Below are 16,810 nucleotides of genomic sequence, written 5' to 3' on the forward strand. Positions count from 1 at the left end.
CTGTAAGGGTAAGTGATTTGCTGAGGGTCACATAGCTAGTAAGTGTTTGAGGCTGGATTTGAACTTGGGTCTTCCTGAATCCAGGCCTGGTTCCCTATTCATTGTACCACCTACCTGCCCCTGGGGCATACTCTGGGGACTACTGAACAAACAATCTCCTTTCCATTGGAAAATAATAAATCTGAGTAACTCATTGGTTTTTTCTTCCAAGTAGGATGCTGCTCAAGAACTTTGTGGTTTGTCTTCTTCCTTCTCTAAGAAGCATGATACATCAGGAAATTCCCTTTTCATCTAGAATATATCTGTATATCTGAACTCTGGAACTTGGGAATTGAACTTGGGGATAAGTTCAACAAGACAACTCTCAAGGTTGGGACTCCTATCTTTGGTCAAGCGGGCACACACATTTGCTTCTTCTGTATGTTTCTACAGAAAAATCTCTCAGTTCCTGTGTGCTACTACCTCTAGAACTGGGAAAATTCACGTTTAAGCTCTCTTCTCTCAGGCCATGGGCAAGCAAGTGAACCATTCAGCTATCTTTGCCCAGGGCAGCCATTTTTAGTTCCTGGGGAAAGGGGAGTTTTCAATTGTACAGGTTTCTCTCCTACCAGAATACTGTACTTGTACTCCCTACCTCAGAGCTGTGGTTTTTTAGTTTCTGATTCTAGCATCCACTATGCTAGAGTTAGAAGCTAAAAGTATCTTGACAGGTATAGCATGAGGCTGAATCTGATGAAATGAAACTCAGTTGAGATAGACATAAAGTTTTACACCTGAGTACAAAAAAATCAACTTGACAAGTCCAAGATACAGGAGGCAATAGTCTACCTCTGTTCTTGTCAGAATATGACAGGAGTATTATGTTCAGGTCTGGCCCCTGTGGTTTCGGAAGCTGGAGAGGGTCCGAGTAGGGCAACCAGAATGATGAAGGGCTGAGTTTATATATATATGAGGATTGGTTGAAAGAGCTAGACGTTTTTAACTTAGAAAAGAGAAAACTGAGGGTAGAAGATGTGGACAAATAGTAACTGTCTTCAAGAGGGATTGGATTAGCTTGGTTTGACCTCAGAAGATAGATCCAGAACAATGCTTAGGTGTCAGGGGAAAATTTTTTCTAAGTTAGAGCTGTTCTAAAATGGAATGGCTGGAAGGAACGGTTCATTCCCCTTCTTTGGAGGTTTCCAAGTAGAGGTTGAACTACCACTGATTGGGCATGTGAAGATTTGAATGTGGCTGCAAGGGAGAGGACAGCATGAGTCAAATTGGAGGCTCCCTGTAAAGGGATGTGCTTAAGTGGGACAGGATGCAGGTTCCAGGTACTGGAAGAGTCAGGATTTGCCCCAGGAAATGATCCTAGAACTCTTACTTTGTAATGTAGGAAGAGTCCCTTGGGATCATCAATTACCTGAGTTTTATGCTTCCCATCAGAGGGCTAGTAACTCTGAGAAGAAGCCCTCATTCACTTCCTTATCTCCATTATCTGGAATTGTGAGCCTGACGCAGCAAAAAGGGGAGAACCCCATGATCCAGGGGCTTGTATTTTGTTAGTGATTCTGTTCTTTGGGGCTGGTTATCTGGAAGGAGATGAAAGGGATCCTGAGAGGGCATCTGCCTACCCCACATGTATCCCTTTACTCCCATCTTGTGGAGCGATTGACTTTCTAACATTTATGTAGCCCTTCCAGGAGAGGCAGAGCTTCATGGTAGCATGGTAAAATAGCAGAATGACCCCACAATCAGGAAGATCTGGGTTCAAGTCCTGCCTTAGACACATGCTGGCTTTGTGACCCTGGGCAAGTCAGTGACCCTGGTATCTAGGATTGTAAGTTGCTGACCCTTATTGTTTGAAGAATTTTTGTGCTGTATGATTACAAAAATGTTTTATATACATTAGGTAATATGGTGTAGGGAAAAAAGCACTGTCTCTAGAGTTCAGATCCAGCCTCTCTGATCTTTACTGCCTGTGTGACTTTGGGCAAGTCACTTAACTTTTCCGTGTCTCATACTTTCCTCATGTATAAATGAGGGTGTTAGACTGGATCACTTCTGAGGTCCTTTCATGCTCTAAAGCTGTGATCCTATGATCCTTATAACAGCCCTATGTTAGATAGTATTGGTATCATCACCCCTAATTTATTGATGAGAAAATGAAACCTTAGAGTGATTACTTGCCTTACTTATCCTAGTAAAATGTTTATAAAATGGTGATAACTAGTGACTTCTCACTCTAAATTCTGAGCCTTTCCTACTTCACTGATGTGTAACCTACCTCGTTATATTTCTGTTTTGTGAATTTTCTGAAAACAAGCTATAGATTTCCATTCACTCTTCAAAGTCAAACAGTTTAATTATTTTAATCCTTAGGGACCTTTAGGGGAAGGCAATGAAGCTTAAAATCCATGAAACATCCCAGTCATGATCTGTATTTAGGAAGATAATATCAGAGACTCATAGAAAGTAAAAAGTACTTGGTATAATGCAAAACCAGAACCCAACAAATGCTTGAGCTCAACTTACAAAAAAGTTTGAAATCTTGTTGAATTGTTATGTGTATATAGCTGTTCACTGATAGAAATTTGTTGAGTGGAAGGCCAAAAAGGGAGGCAGGGATTATTGATTTCATGGGTATCTGTTCTCCCTCCTCCCTTCCCCCCACCCCAAAACTCACAGAGGAACTTTCCCCCCTGCCACTCCCTATTCCTCTGGCAGCAAACTGCATAGTTTCTGAGCCAGTTCTGTTTTCAGGGAAGTCAGATGACCCCGTTCCCCCTTCCTTGTAACTCTCAGCCTGTCCCTGTCCCTAAGATTGAGACCATGGGTTTCCTGCATGCTCTCTTACTGCTGACCCTGTATGTAGGTAAGGAGGGTGGGGAGAGGGTAGTAAATATAATAAAGATCTTATGGGGAAAGGGGGAGAGGAAGGCTAGTGCTGTTCAGACTGGGGTACTCACACAGGCGTCCTCTTTTTCTTCTTTTATCTTTTTAATGTCCCTGTCTCTGTGTTTCTCCCCACAGGCTTGTCTATCACGGCTCCCTCCTGTTCCAGAAATGTGAAGATTTTGGGTGGCAACTTCACTCTCAGTAATGGTTGGGCCCCAGGAAGCCTCCTCACCTATAGCTGCCCTCTAGGGCGCTACCCGTACCCTGTGTCCAGTCGGTTGTGCAACAGCAATGGGCAGTGGAAGTCCGTAGGAGTCTCTGAGTTCACCAACGCAGTATGCAAACGTGAGGGGACGAGTGTTTTGGTCAACTGTAATGGGTGCAGACCTCTTCCTCAGAGTCAACCACCTTCTAGTTTTGACTGTCCCCTGGCTCTCTCACTCCTGCCCCTTTACCCTTCCTTGGCCCTGCCCTTGACAGCTCTGACTTACTTATCAGGACCTAGATACCCTGTTTCCCCGAAGGTTTCCAACCCTCCTCCCAAGCATGCTCTGCTCTCCCGTAGCTTAGTTTAAGGAAGTATTGACTAAATTCTATCTCTGTGCCCAGAACTATGCTAGTGTGTCAACAATCCCTCCCTTTACCCCAGTATATACCATTCTTTTCTCTCCCCAGCTGTGCGTTGTCCAGCTCCTGTTGCCTTTGAGAATGGGGTCTACAGTCCCCGGCTGAGCTCTCACCCTGTGGGTGGCAATGTGACCTTTGAGTGTGAGGATGGATACATCTTGCGTGGTTCTTCTGTGAGGCGCTGTAGACCCAACGGGATGTGGGATGGAGAGACAGCTTTATGTGACAATGGAGGTGACTGTCTGGGGCCACCTGTGATTTGGGAGGGGCAAGGAGTAAAGGCCATGTGGTTGAATGACTCCATGGGGGAACCTGGAAAAGGTGGTGGTGGCCTGGGTTTCAATAATGACTACTAGCATTGCAATTTTGAATTCTTTGAGGCAGTTCTACTGAGGGTTTGTAAATTCTTAACTCTGCTTTTCTTTGACACAAGGGAAGGGCTTATTTGCTTCTGGATATCAAAGGGTCAGATATGGAGTTTTAGGTATAACAATAACTGCTCATATTATATGATGTTTTAAGGTTTACAAAGTAAAGTATCTCCAGGGAAAATATATGGGGTTCTAGTCTGCTCAAGGAACTATGTCTCTCCTTAAGTCAAGTAGAAGGTATTGGCCTGTTGCATGGAGACGTTGACCTTAAATATAGGGGAAGCAGATGGACACCCATATGACATGGCTTGAGAAGGCACCAGCCTTCCTGTCCAAAAACATCAATCTCTCTACAAGTCTTCCCACCATCATAACTTAGTCGCTTTGAGTCTTGAAGATTTTTGTTTGGGAGTCCTCTAACTAAATGCAAAAAGGGGGTGGGCATTAAAAGCTTTATCCACAACTATCTTAGGTATCAACTAACATCTTGGTGAATGGCCTATGAGAGAGTAAGGGCCTGAAGAAATGAGTGGACACAGAATAGTAACTGGTCCCAGAGAGCGTGGGTCTAGGAAAGAGAGAAGGGTTTGATGGAGTTGCTGGGTGGGCATTAGATGTAAACTTCCTCTCCCTCTTGGATTTGCCTAGGTTTACCAGGCTACCTTGCTTTGGATTACAAACATTTCACATGTATTTCTAAGTGTATGACTATAAAAATGTTTTCTATACATTAGGCAATGGAAAGAGCACTGACTCTAGAATTCAGATCCATCCTCTCAGATCTTTACTGCTGCTGTGACTTAGGGCAAGCCACTTAACTTCCCTGTGTCTCATCCTTTCCATATGTGTAAATGAGGGACTGGCTAGCTTCTGAGGTCCCTTCATGCTCTAAAGCTGTGATCCTATAATCCTTATAATAGCCCTATGGAATTATGTATTTCCAGATGTGGTTCTAGGTGTCTCAAGAGACAGCTATGTAGCATATGAACACTCATAGAATTGTAAGGGACATTAAGGAGAAGAAAAACAAAAGAATGAGAGACTTACATGGAATTTAGGGTTGTCTCCATTTTTCTTTCTCTTCTATTTACCTACCTAAAGCCGCACACTGCCGAAACCCTGGAATCCCAATTGGGTCTGTGAGGACAGGGTACCGGTTCAATGTTGGTGATCGCGTGAAGTATCGTTGTTCAGAGAAGCTGATCATGATAGGGTCTGAAGAACGAGAATGTCAGAGCAATGGGGCCTGGAGTGGTACTGAACCCATTTGCAGATGTGAGTAGCAGGTCTCTACCATTTCTCCTTCTTCTTTATTCCTCAGACCAATAAAAAACCCTCACCTAGGCATAACAATCTATAGTTTACAAATATCATTTGTGTCCATTTCAAAGGTGTGGAGACTAAGGCTCAGACTGGAGATAGTATTTATCAGAGTGGCAAAACCAAGACTTAAACTCAGGTCTTCTAATTTCAAGTTCTGTGTGGCCTCCTCAAAACCAGAAATCCCCCCTCCCACCAACAAATCCTTCCCATAATCATGAATTGAGCTTAAGCATCCCTTTTTCTAGAGGCAGCTAAGTGGCATAGTGGATAGAGTGCCAGGCTTAGAATCAGGAAGACTCATTTTCCTGAGTTCAAATATGGCCTTAGATACTTACTAGCTGTGAGACCCTGGGCAAGTCACTTAACCCTGTTTGCCTGAGTTCCTCATTTTTAAAATGAGCTGGAGAACCACTCTAGTATCTTTGCCAAGAAAACTCTAAATGGGGTCACAAAGAGCTGGACACAAGTGAACAACAAAATCCTTCTTTCCCTGCAGCTTCCTACTCCTATGATTTCCCTGAAGATGTGGCCCCAGTCCTGGACACCTCCTTTTCTCACCTCCTTGGTGCCACCAACCCCCTGATGCAAAAATCAGGTAAGAGCTGGGGGGAGAGAGGAGGGGAGCTAAAGGGGATGGAGAGAAGGTGAGCCTGAGCCCTGAAGGGGGTGGTGCTGGCCTAGAATCCAGTGGCAGAAGGCACAGCTTGAGGGTATGAGCAGAAGTTGAAAAGGCAGTCTTGGAGAAGAGAGCTGAGTTCGAAAGGGAAGGAGAAGTATAGCTGGGGGGCTTGTAGGACATAAAACTATGAGGTGATATTTAAATTTATTACAAAAGAGCTTCCCAGCCCTCTGAGGTCTGGAGTTGGGGCCCTAACCCTTCCTTCCCTTCTACATTACACATGTCCCCTCTGTCTCATTTTTCTCCCAGACGATTTGAGCCGGCGCATCCTGATCCAGAGGTCAGGTCACCTGAATCTCTACTTGCTCCTTGATTCCTCCCAGAGTGTCAGTAAAGAAGACTTTAGAATTTTCAAAGAGAGCGCTCAACTTATAGTGGACAGGGTCAGGAATTGGGGTCAAGGTGGACCTCACATTGTTTATCTCTTTTCTTTTGAAATATAACTTAAAACCCACTTCCTCTAGAAAGCCTCCCTGATGGAGCTCAAGTCAATCTGATCCCTTCCACAGCCCTTATGGACACCCCCCCTCCCCAAACAACTTTACTTTGAATTCTCATTGGCATGTTGTTTTATATGTGTTCTCAAGTTATCTCTTGCCTGTATGTGTGTGTGTGTGCTCATTCAGTTAGACCATTCAGAGTATCTAATTCAATGTTCTTCATGTGATGTGCTCAGCAAACACCTGTTAACGCACTCACTAATATTGATGAGATGACCATGTTGGACTAAGGTCCCTTCCAGTTTTGACATTCTATGGCTCTGTGTTTCTGTCCATTTTTCTGTTTTGGGTTTCATTTCCTTGAGCCTCTCTCCCTCTCCCTCCTCCCCCTTCCCTTCTCCTCCTTCTCCTTCTCTCTCTCTCTCTCCTTCCCTCTCTCCCCTTCTTTTCCTCTCTTTCCCTCCTCCCTTTCCTCCCTCTCTCTTTCATCATCTCTCTCTTTTTCCCTCCTTCCCCCATCCCCACCCTTTTCCTCTCTCTTTTGTAGGTTCTCATTATGATTTCTTCCTCTCTGGCTCATCCTCCCACAGATCTTCAGCTTTGATGTCAATGTCAGTGTCGGCATTGTCATTTTTGCTAAGACTCCCAAAGTCATCTTGTCTGTCACTCAGAAGAATTCCAGGGAAGACACTGAAGTAGTCAGAAAACTGGAGGAGATCAAGTATGGAGGTGCTGGAGGTGGGGGGGGAGGTTGGGAGGAAGGGAAGAGGGAACCCTCAAATAGGGAAGGATGAGAGCACAGTCAGGAATGGTTCTGGTTCTGTATCCCCTCTGCTGGAAAGGTTTTGGACTAGACAAAGGAAAAGCATTGTTTCTCAGTGGCCTGTCATGAGATTCCAGGTACTCTAGTTTCTCAGTGACCATTGGGAATAATATGGTCTCAGCTTCCCAATCTAGAATATATTTGTTAGGGATGTTATAGAAGAGGTTTCCTCCCAGGTACAGTAGAGACCAGATGCCATCTGAGGTATCCAACTACTTTGACATTTTGGGATCCTATGTATTCCTGCTTTCACCTTCATCATGTTTGACCTAATAGAATAAATGAAGGCAGGGAAGGAGGAAGGAAGGAAGGAAAGAAGGAAGGAAAGAAGGAAGGAAGGAAGAGAAAAGAACAGGTCTAGTATTAGAAATGTGAGGAAGGATAGATCACTTCCACCTGGGGAAGGGCAAAGGAGGATTTGGGAAAACTTCAGGAGCCACTGAGTTAGGCTAGGAAAGAAATAAAAATTTCAGTGGTTGGAGACGGGGGAAGTCCATTTCAGACACAAGGCTTTGTGTCAGCAAAGGTACTGTATGCCTTTGAGAAATGGTGTTCCAGGTTGATTGTGGAACTTTACTTTCCCTGGACATGGCAGGTAGGGATTGTCTGAGTGGGCAGTATGCCATAAGGCTAGGTTCCTACCAATTGAAGCTAGATTATGTTGAGCATTGAATCCCAGTATCAGGAGTTAATAAGAGTTCACATTATATAGCATTTTACATGTATAAAGCATTTGATATACATAAACATATAAAGCACATTATATGCATTTTTCACTTCAACTTCCTCTGTTGGGTAGGTCACAAATTTATTAATATCATATATAGATGATATTATCATATATGGATGAGCAAAGTGTCTTATTGAAGGTCAGGCAGCTAATAAACGTCCCAGGTGGTACTTAAATTCAAATATTTCTACTCCAAGTCCAGTACCCTCCCTACCCAATAGGCAGTGCTACCTAAGAGACTGCAGGACACCATATTGGGATCTCTGATTTTTTATCATGACTCTGGGCAGTGGCAGTTATGCAATGAGTAGTTAGTTTGGTGTTCAGCTATGAAGAGGGCCTTGATTTGTGAGTGGGAGATGGAACTGGAGCTCTACCAGGACCACAGGATTCTAAAAGTCACAGAGCAGGCTCCTAGAAGGGAGCTTTCCTTGCTGCTTAATGACTTCCTCCCCAGGTATGGCAGGTAGGAGTTGTCTGAGGGATTTTGTCCCTTTCGCTGATTCCAGACCCAGACATTGGAACTGGAACCAACATCTACAGAGCCCTGATGCAAATCTATGAAATGATGAATAATGAAATGGCCATTTATGGCACAAGGCACAAGGAGTGGGAAGAAATTCGGCATGTCATCATCCTTTTAACAGATGGTGAGTGGTACCTGGATCTTGATGGACCTTAGAACTCAGAGCACAGGGAAGGGCCAGAAGCAGGGAGAAGTAAGGATATGTTTAAAGGAGAAGAAATCAAGGGTCCCAGTGAGTGAAGAAGAACCTTCTAGGGATATGAGATTTGAGAATATCTCCAGGGCTCCCAGTTCTACCTAGGAATTCTCCCTCTATTTTGCCTACTCTCAGGTGATCCATGAGATCCATAGAAACTAACTTTTCTCCTTCTTAGTTTAACAATCAATCAATCCACCAACAAGTATTTATTAGGCACCAACCATATGTTAAGTTCTCTGGGATTTGACAGCTATGTGGGGCATGGAGTGGAGAGGGTGGAGCCCTGAGGGAAGGAGACCAATGAGGAGCCTGTAAGAGGTAATAGCAACCTGAAATAGGGTGGAGGCTGAGTGGAGAGTTATTAATAATAACTTGAAGTTCTATGATACTTAGACACAGTTAGGCCTGGCCAATGCTTTTCCTCACCACAACTTTGTGAGGTGAGTGGTGCTAAGTGCTGTGCCCATATTATGGATGAAAGAATCGAGGAGTGACTTGTCCAAAGTCATAAAAATGGCATTTTCAGGAGTGGTGATATGATCTCAGGTGTCTAAATCCAGGCCTCATTCAACTATGTGGTGCTGCCTTTTGTCCCTGTTGTAGGAAAGTCCAACATGGGCGGGTCTCCAAAAGCAGCTGTAGACCAGATTGAAGAAGTATTGAACATAAAGTCAGAGAGGAAGGATTATTTAGGTGAGTGCCTCATTTCTTCCTCTAATTATAGCATCCTTCCACCACCTTACTTTTGCATGTAGTTCCTGTCACTTTACAAAGGACATCTGTGATTGTGTTTTATGGCCAGGGGTGGCCATAGGACAAATAATTCTGAATACCCTGATGAGTCAATTCAATTCTTTTTTTTTTTAATTGAGAACCTACTGTGTTTAAGATACAGATTCTTTTTCATCTCTCAGTAGGAGTATCCTTGTTTTAGGGTTTAATTCAGATACTGTTTCCTCCTTGATTACTCCAGTAGAAAGTTTTTGTTCCCTAGATATTCCTAGACTACTTTGTTTGGATCTTTTCCTTGCCCCTCCCCTATGACATACCCCATTTTTCTTTTTTTTTTTTGGAGGGGCAATTGGGGTGGACTTGCCCAAGGTTACACGGCTAGTTTTTTTGTATGTGTTAAGCGTCTGAGGTCGGATTTGAACTCAGGTCTTCCTGACTCCAGGGCCGGTGCTCTATTCACTGCTCCACCTAGCTGCTCCTTGTGTTATTTTTCAATTTTGAATTCACCCTCCTACCCTTGCAAGAGTCTGGTACATTATAGATGCTCAATAAATTTGGAACTTGAACTTATGGAACTGTACTAGGGGCTCTAGGACAGACACAAGGATGACAATAATAATCTGGCTTTAAAGTTTGCAAAGCATTTTACATATTACCTTATTGGATCTTTACAACAGCCCTGTGAAGTAGGTGCAGCTAACGGTCCCATTTTGCAGATGAGGAAACCAAGGCTGAAAGGTTAAGTTACTTGTCCATGGTCACAGAGCTAGTTCTTCCTTACTCCAAAGTCCATCATTGTCAGTCAACAAACAGTTATTAAGTGCTAAGCACTGGGGGGAACAAAGAAAGATAAAAGACAGTTCATGCTTTCACAAGGCTCACAATCTAACTGCATCCACTGTTATACTGCAACCACAAGGCAGTGTTATTCTCAGCAAGAATTTCTTTCTAGGAGACACCTAGGAAGGAAAAACAGAGTGTTTTAGTGATGGTCTTTGGTGTTTTCACTTTGTACATTCTGAGTGACTTGGGAAGGCTGTGGGATTTGTGGTTTAAGAGGAACAATCTGTCCGGGAATGAAAGATGGGACATTCCTAGCTTTATAGTGGGGAGGAAATTTAGAGATAAGAGAAAGTCCTGAGGGGCCACATCTATTGCAACATTGTAGTTTTTTTCAGTGTTGCAAATGCTTCTCAATGACAGGATGGGGATATATGGTCCTCTAAAGTCAGGGGCTTGCTGGTAAATGATTAACATCTGGTTGTGGGGTAGAGGGGCAGGGAGAAAGGAGGACAGGTAGTGGGTGGGAATATATAATGGGTACTTTTAAAGTTTAATACACATTATTAATATTTTTCTCATGATTTTCTAGACAATCAACAGAACAAGAAATCAAGCCCCAATTTTCTATTTCTGAGCTGTAAATGTCCAATGCTGAAAATTTAACAATTATCTCTAGCACACCCCTGAAAGTCCAAAGGCAAAATGTGATTTTACTCACCCTAGAGATCAGCTAGAGATATTAAACACATACCACATTTCATTAACCAGGGCTACATTTCTAGGGATTCCAGCTATTCCTTGGAAGATGTCCAGAGTACCTTGTCTTTGATCCCAGAGCTTTCTCCTTTAATTATTTCCAACCTTTCCTGATCTCTAAATCCAATTTGGGCAGCGAGGTGGTACAGTGGATAGAATGCCAGAACTGAAGTCAGGAAGACTCATCTTAAAGAGTTCAAATCTGGCCTCATTGTCTTCACCCTTGGGCTTCATATAAAACTGTGACCTGTGACTGATGAATTTATTGTGTAGTGGGACCAATCGATCCAGAATTTGAAAAAGCAACTTCAGAGACCACTTAATCCAGCCCCTTTATTTTTCAGAAGAGGAACCTTAGGTCCATGGAGGTGAAAGGACTTTCCAAAGAAGATAAAGGTGGTAATTAGTGGAACTGGGATTCAGACCTTGATCCTCTGGCTCTAATGCCTGTATTCTTTCCATTTCACCATTCTGTTTCTGTAACTATTATATGGCGTGATAAATAGATCATTGGGCTGGGAGCAAGAAGAACGTGAGTTCAAATATGGTCTCAGACTCTTGCTACCTGTGGGACCTTGGACACCTCCCTTAAGCTCTGCCTCTCTCAATATCCTTATCTGAAAAGTGGGGAATAACAATAGCACCTACCTTGAAGGGTTGTTCTGCATATAAAATGATATGATACTTGTTAAGCATTTTATACACTTTAAAATGATATATTATTGTTGTTATTGTTATGACTCCATTTGGGATTTTCGTGACAAATATACTGGAGTGGTTTGCCATTTCCTTCTCCAGCTCATTTTACAAATGAGGAAACTGAAACAAACAGTGTTGGGTGACTTGCCCAGCGTCACAGAACTGCTGGGTGTCTGAGGCTGCATTTGACCTTTCCCACTGCACCACCTAGTTGGCCAAAATGATATATAAAAGGTAGCAATTATTACTTTATATTGTACTTGTACTAATTATTGTATTATATGATACTATATTATACATAATATGGTATATAATATATGATATATCATATTACATATTATCATGCTATATTTGGGTATTATATTATATTACACATTATACCATAATATATGTTATATACAATTATATAATCTATACGGTCATATCTATATGCTACTTTATAATAAGCTTATATATTTATGTCATGTGTGATTGCATATGGTGCGTGTATGTACACATGTGTGGGTATACACACATATCTCTGCATTATAATTCCTATAATATAGTAAGGGCTAGAAAGGACTTTAAAAGTCAAAATAAATAAATAAATAAAATAAATCCATCCTCAGACACTTACTAGCTTTGTGACTCTGAGCAAATCACTTGACCCTGTTTGCCTCAGTTTCCTCATCTGTAAAATGAGCTGGAGAAGGAAATGGTAAACCACTCCAGCATCTTTTGCCAAGAAAACTCCAAAACGTGGTCATGAAGAGTTGGACATGACTGAAAGGAATCAGCAACAACAACAAATACAGAAATAAAAAAATAAAACATCAGGACAAAGTCTACATACATACATACATACACATATGTGCATATGAGATACATGATAAATGTGTGTGTATATATAAATGGAAATTATGTGTAGGGCCAGTCTGAGTGGCACCCAAATTTTCTTTTCTTTCTTTTTTTTTTTAAAGCCATCAGGGTTAAGTAACTTGCTCAAGGTTACACGGCCAGTTATTTTTGGGTGTAGTGCTGAGTATCTGAGCCCGGATTTGATCCAGGTCATCCTGACACTGGAGCTGGTGCTCTTACTCGCTGAGCCACCTGGTTAAGTAACTTGCTCAAGGTTACACAGCCAGGTGTTTCTGGGTGGGTGCTAAGTGTCTGAGCCTGGGATTCGATCCCCAGGTCATCCCAACACTGGAGCCGGTGCTCTTACTCACTGTGCTACCTGGCCGCCCCTCAAATTTTCTAACTTAAAGCTTTATCTGAAGTTCTCCCAAGCCTAGTGTTCAGCTTCATGACACTTCCTAGTCTTGGAGCATGTGCCATGTTAACTCTCTCAAGGACACCAAATAAAACAGTAATTTGCATACCAGAATACCACAAGCTGATGTGGTATTTGCATACACATGTCCTGTCCTGAATTTGTTTGTATGTTTACCATCTTAAGCTCACTCTCGGTTGCTGAGGAAGCTTCCTGGTTGCTTGTGAGTTTTTAGTGTTCCACTCACACTCCTAGTCACTTGGATAATGAGGTATCTCTTCCCCTCTGCCCTAAAGGAGTTTGGGGTGGGATGTGAAGAGCCCTCCCAGCTAGGCTTTCTCTTCACCCAGAAAACAATAACTCACCACAATTGTTATTCCTCAATTTCACAAAAAATGGCACAATACACATTGAACTTGTGGCTTTTAGTACCCAAAGCCGTATTTTGGAGCGTGTTACTTCCAAGCACATCAGTAGCCTGCTAGGGGCAGCTGCTTTTATCCCTTACTTGTCAGTTGCATGACTCAAGAATTCTAAGTTGTCTTTTCTGCTCTCCACCAGACATCTATGCCATTGGTGTGGGGAAACTGGATGTAGACTGGAAAGAACTAAATGAGCTGGGGTCAAAGAAAGATGGGGAGAGACATGCCTTCATTCTCTCAGACTCCAAAGCCCTCCTCCAGGTCTTTGAGAATATGTTGGGTGAGTGAGCTTTCCCCTCCCAGGAGCTAAAGCCCAGGTGGTAAATATGTGATATATGGGCTAAATGTGTACCAGTTCCCACCCTGGTCATCTCAAACTGCCCTCCCTCACCCCTTTCAGGTGTTTGAGATTGCTTATTAAAAGTTTTTTTTTATACACCTAATTAGATAGCTCTGATGAACTAGCAGCCAGTAGGACCTAACAACCTGACTGCTGATACCACTAGGTGACTGACTCCACCCCCCTCCCCTTCCTAATACCCAGATGTTACTCACACTAGCAGGTTCAGATTAGTTAGTGATTACAACTCTACGTAAAAAAAAATGTGGAGCATGTACTATAGAAATTTCTGATGATGTGCCTTACTATTGCAAAAAAAAAAAAAAGTCCAAAAGGACAACAGCCTTTTTAATTTTCTTATTTTCCACCCTACTCTTCACTTTTTCATCTTGTTCACAGATGTTTCCAAGTTTGTGGACACCATCTGTGGTGTGGGAAATATGTCAACCAATGCTTCATTCCAAGAGAGGACACCCTGGCATGTCACCATTAAGGTAATGGCCAGATTTTGTATCCCTGAGGATACAGAATTGGGCGCGAATGTAGGGATAGAGTGAAGGGCTAGACAGCAGGGTCCCTAAAGCTGACATGGTTCTCTCCTACAGCCTAGCAGCAAAGAGACATGCCGTGGAGCACTTATTTCTGATCAGTGGGTCCTGACTGCAGCCCACTGCTTCCATACACATAATAACACCAAGCTGTGGAGAGTCATTGTGGGTAAGGAAAGGAGGGGAAGGAGCCCCCAACTACAGAGGACCCAGGTTCTTGGTTCAATACTCCCTTTCTCTCCCAGAACTCCTGTTGCCCCTCAGGGATATAGGAACTGGGCTTCTCAACCTGCTATCCCATATTCCTAGGAGATCCTAAGTCAAAGACAGGTAGAGAAATGAAGATTGAGCAGCAGTTCATTCCAGAAGAGTATGATGTTTATGCTAAGAAGAACCAAGGAATCTTTGAGTTCTATGGCAGTGACATTGCCCTGCTGAAGCTGACTGAGAAGGTCAAGATGTCTACCCATGCCAGGTACAAGAGCCAGGGGTTGTCTCAAGCGGTGGAAGAAAGGGACAAAGTCCCTGGGCAGGCCTTTCCTGAAGCCTCTCTTCTTCCCTAGACCCATCTGTCTTCCCTGTACTGTGGGGGCCAACCTGGCCCTGCGGCGTTCACCAGCCAGTACCTGTTTTGACCATGGTAATGTTGGAGGAAGGGAGAAAGATGCTGAGGTCCCAGGGGCTATGAATGAGCAGACAAAAAAGGGACTGGGGGGGGGGGGGAGCGGCCAGGTAGCACAGCGAGTAAGAGCACCGGCTCCAGTGTCGAGATGACCTGGGGATCGAATCCTGGGCTCAGACACTTAGCACCACACCCAGAAATAACTGGCCGTGTAACCTTGAGCAAGTTACTTAACACCTCTCCCCCCCACCCCCCATTGCTTTAAAAAAAAAAAAAAGAAAAGGGACTGGGGAAAAATTGGAGGGGGAGAGGGAGGTGGAGGATATGCATACATGCCTGTGGTCTGGTATGAAGGGTGTGGAGATGGTACCTTTTTTTCTGGCTCACAGAGAATGAACTTTTGAAGAAAGATGAAATTCCTGCTCATTTTGTCTCATTGGATGATCAGATAATGAACATTGTCCTCAAGGAAGAAAATGAGGTGAGGACCCAGAAAGAGGTCTGGCAAGGTGGGAAATGATGGGTAAAGAGAAAGGGGCAGGAGGAGGCAAGGCTGTCCTTCAGATTGATCTCCCTACCATTGTAGACCTAAGTATATGCCCTCAAAACTTGACTCCATCTCCTTCTTACCATCTCCCAGCCTTACCTTTCTCCTTAAGGGTCGTTGGAGAGACAGTGGGAAGATCACTCACTGAATTTGGAGAGTTAACTTCATTATTTACGATGTGGATTGGAGTCCTAGTTCTAGTACTGGGCAACCTTGGAAAAATCACTTAAAACTCTCTGGCTTTTTCAGTTTCCTCATTTGTTAAAAAGTGTGTGTGTGGGGGGGGGGCGGGGTTGGGGTTGGACTCTAACCTCCCTTCCAGCTTAAAATTTTTTGATTCTGAGTCTTTGCAGTCTACCTCCCTAACATTCCTTCTCTTTTCCCCTCCCACCCACCATCCTAGCGGGGACTCTGCCTCAAAGCTGTCTCTGAAGCCAAAGACCTCTTCCCTAATCTCACTGATGTGAAAGAAGTGGTGACTGACCAATTCCTGTGTAGTGGCACTGGAAATGAGGCATCCCCTTGCAAGGGTGAGTGTGGAGGACCACAAGGTGCCTGGGAAATGAGCGAGTCAGAGCTGGTGGAGGCAGAAGACTGGTTCTTTTGGTCAGGGTTAATTTTGCCAATGCCTAGGCCATATCTTGCCCGAGGTCATGGAATGGTGGTGCCTGGGGTTAGAGGGTAAAGCTGCATGGGAACTGGGGTGATGATACCTCCCTTCTTCCTTCCCATTCTTGGCAGGAGAATCTGGAGGGGCAGTTTTCCTTCAGAAGAGATACAGGTATTTTCAGGTGAGGAGACTAGGGAAAAGGAGCTAACTGGGTTTGACTCTGAGGCAGAGATTATAGTATCTCTGGTAGAAAGTGGGATGGGGATAATAGGTTACATGGAAAGCTTTGAGGAATGGGTAGGCTCTGAGCATTGTTTTACCAAATGTTCTTCTGTTTCTTATTTAGGTGGGGGTGGTGAGCTGGGGTCTACACAATCCTTGTTCCTCAAAGACAGCAAATCATGCCCTGAAGACAGCAGATCAAAATGAGGTGAAACGCCAGCCACCCCCAGCTGGAAGTAAAGCCCGAGATTTCCACATCAGCGTCTTTCGGCTTCAGCCCTGGTTGAGGAAACATCTGAAAAATGTCTTACGTTTTCTGCCCCTTGGGCCAGCCTGAATCCTGACCTTCCTAGTGTCCAGCTACTGACTTTCAAGTCTCAAGTCCCTTTGATCTCAGCCTTTTTGAGAAGGACCTGCCTGGCATTTAGCCCTAATTGTCCTAATATTTGGGTTCTTTACATAGCCCTTCTCTTTCTACCTTATCACATTTCCATTCCTTCTCCCCTACTTCCTCAACTTTACTTTCTGTTTCTATTTTCTACCCCTTCTAGGCATGCCTGGATTTTCCTATTTGTGAAATTAATAAATTTTTGATATTTCACCATACTCCCATCCACTGTTCATCTGTCTGTGGGGCAGGGTTAGGTTCCTGCTAGAGAAAATGGGTGGTGGTGGGGGA

General features: G+C 43.6%; 2 protein-coding genes across 2 annotated transcripts in view; one reads left to right on the forward strand and one right to left on the reverse strand.

Moving 5' to 3' along the window:
- Window positions 1–16,810, reverse strand: part of ZBTB12 (zinc finger and BTB domain containing 12) — a 98,587-nt gene that overhangs the window by 54,188 nt on the left and 27,589 nt on the right.
- C2 (complement C2) lies at window positions 2,716–16,737 on the forward strand. Its single transcript, XM_069073289.1, has 18 exons — window positions 2,716–2,857; window positions 3,016–3,225; window positions 3,556–3,741; window positions 4,980–5,153; window positions 5,698–5,796; window positions 6,130–6,263; window positions 6,911–7,049; window positions 8,383–8,523; window positions 9,202–9,291; window positions 13,382–13,522; window positions 13,982–14,076; window positions 14,188–14,299; window positions 14,440–14,605; window positions 14,694–14,770; window positions 15,142–15,233; window positions 15,703–15,829; window positions 16,041–16,090; window positions 16,256–16,737. The coding sequence occupies exons 1-18, from the start codon at window positions 2,755–2,757 to the stop codon at window positions 16,466–16,468; spliced, it is 2,349 nt and encodes a 782-aa protein (XP_068929390.1). The 5' UTR covers window positions 2,716–2,754; the 3' UTR covers window positions 16,469–16,737.

This window comes from Petaurus breviceps, unplaced genomic scaffold (assembly GCF_028583685.1).
Source record: "Petaurus breviceps papuanus isolate PSGF00001 unplaced genomic scaffold, PetGlider_PUasm1.0 90865, whole genome shotgun sequence".
Classification (NCBI taxonomy): domain Eukaryota; kingdom Metazoa; phylum Chordata; class Mammalia; order Diprotodontia; family Petauridae; genus Petaurus; species Petaurus breviceps.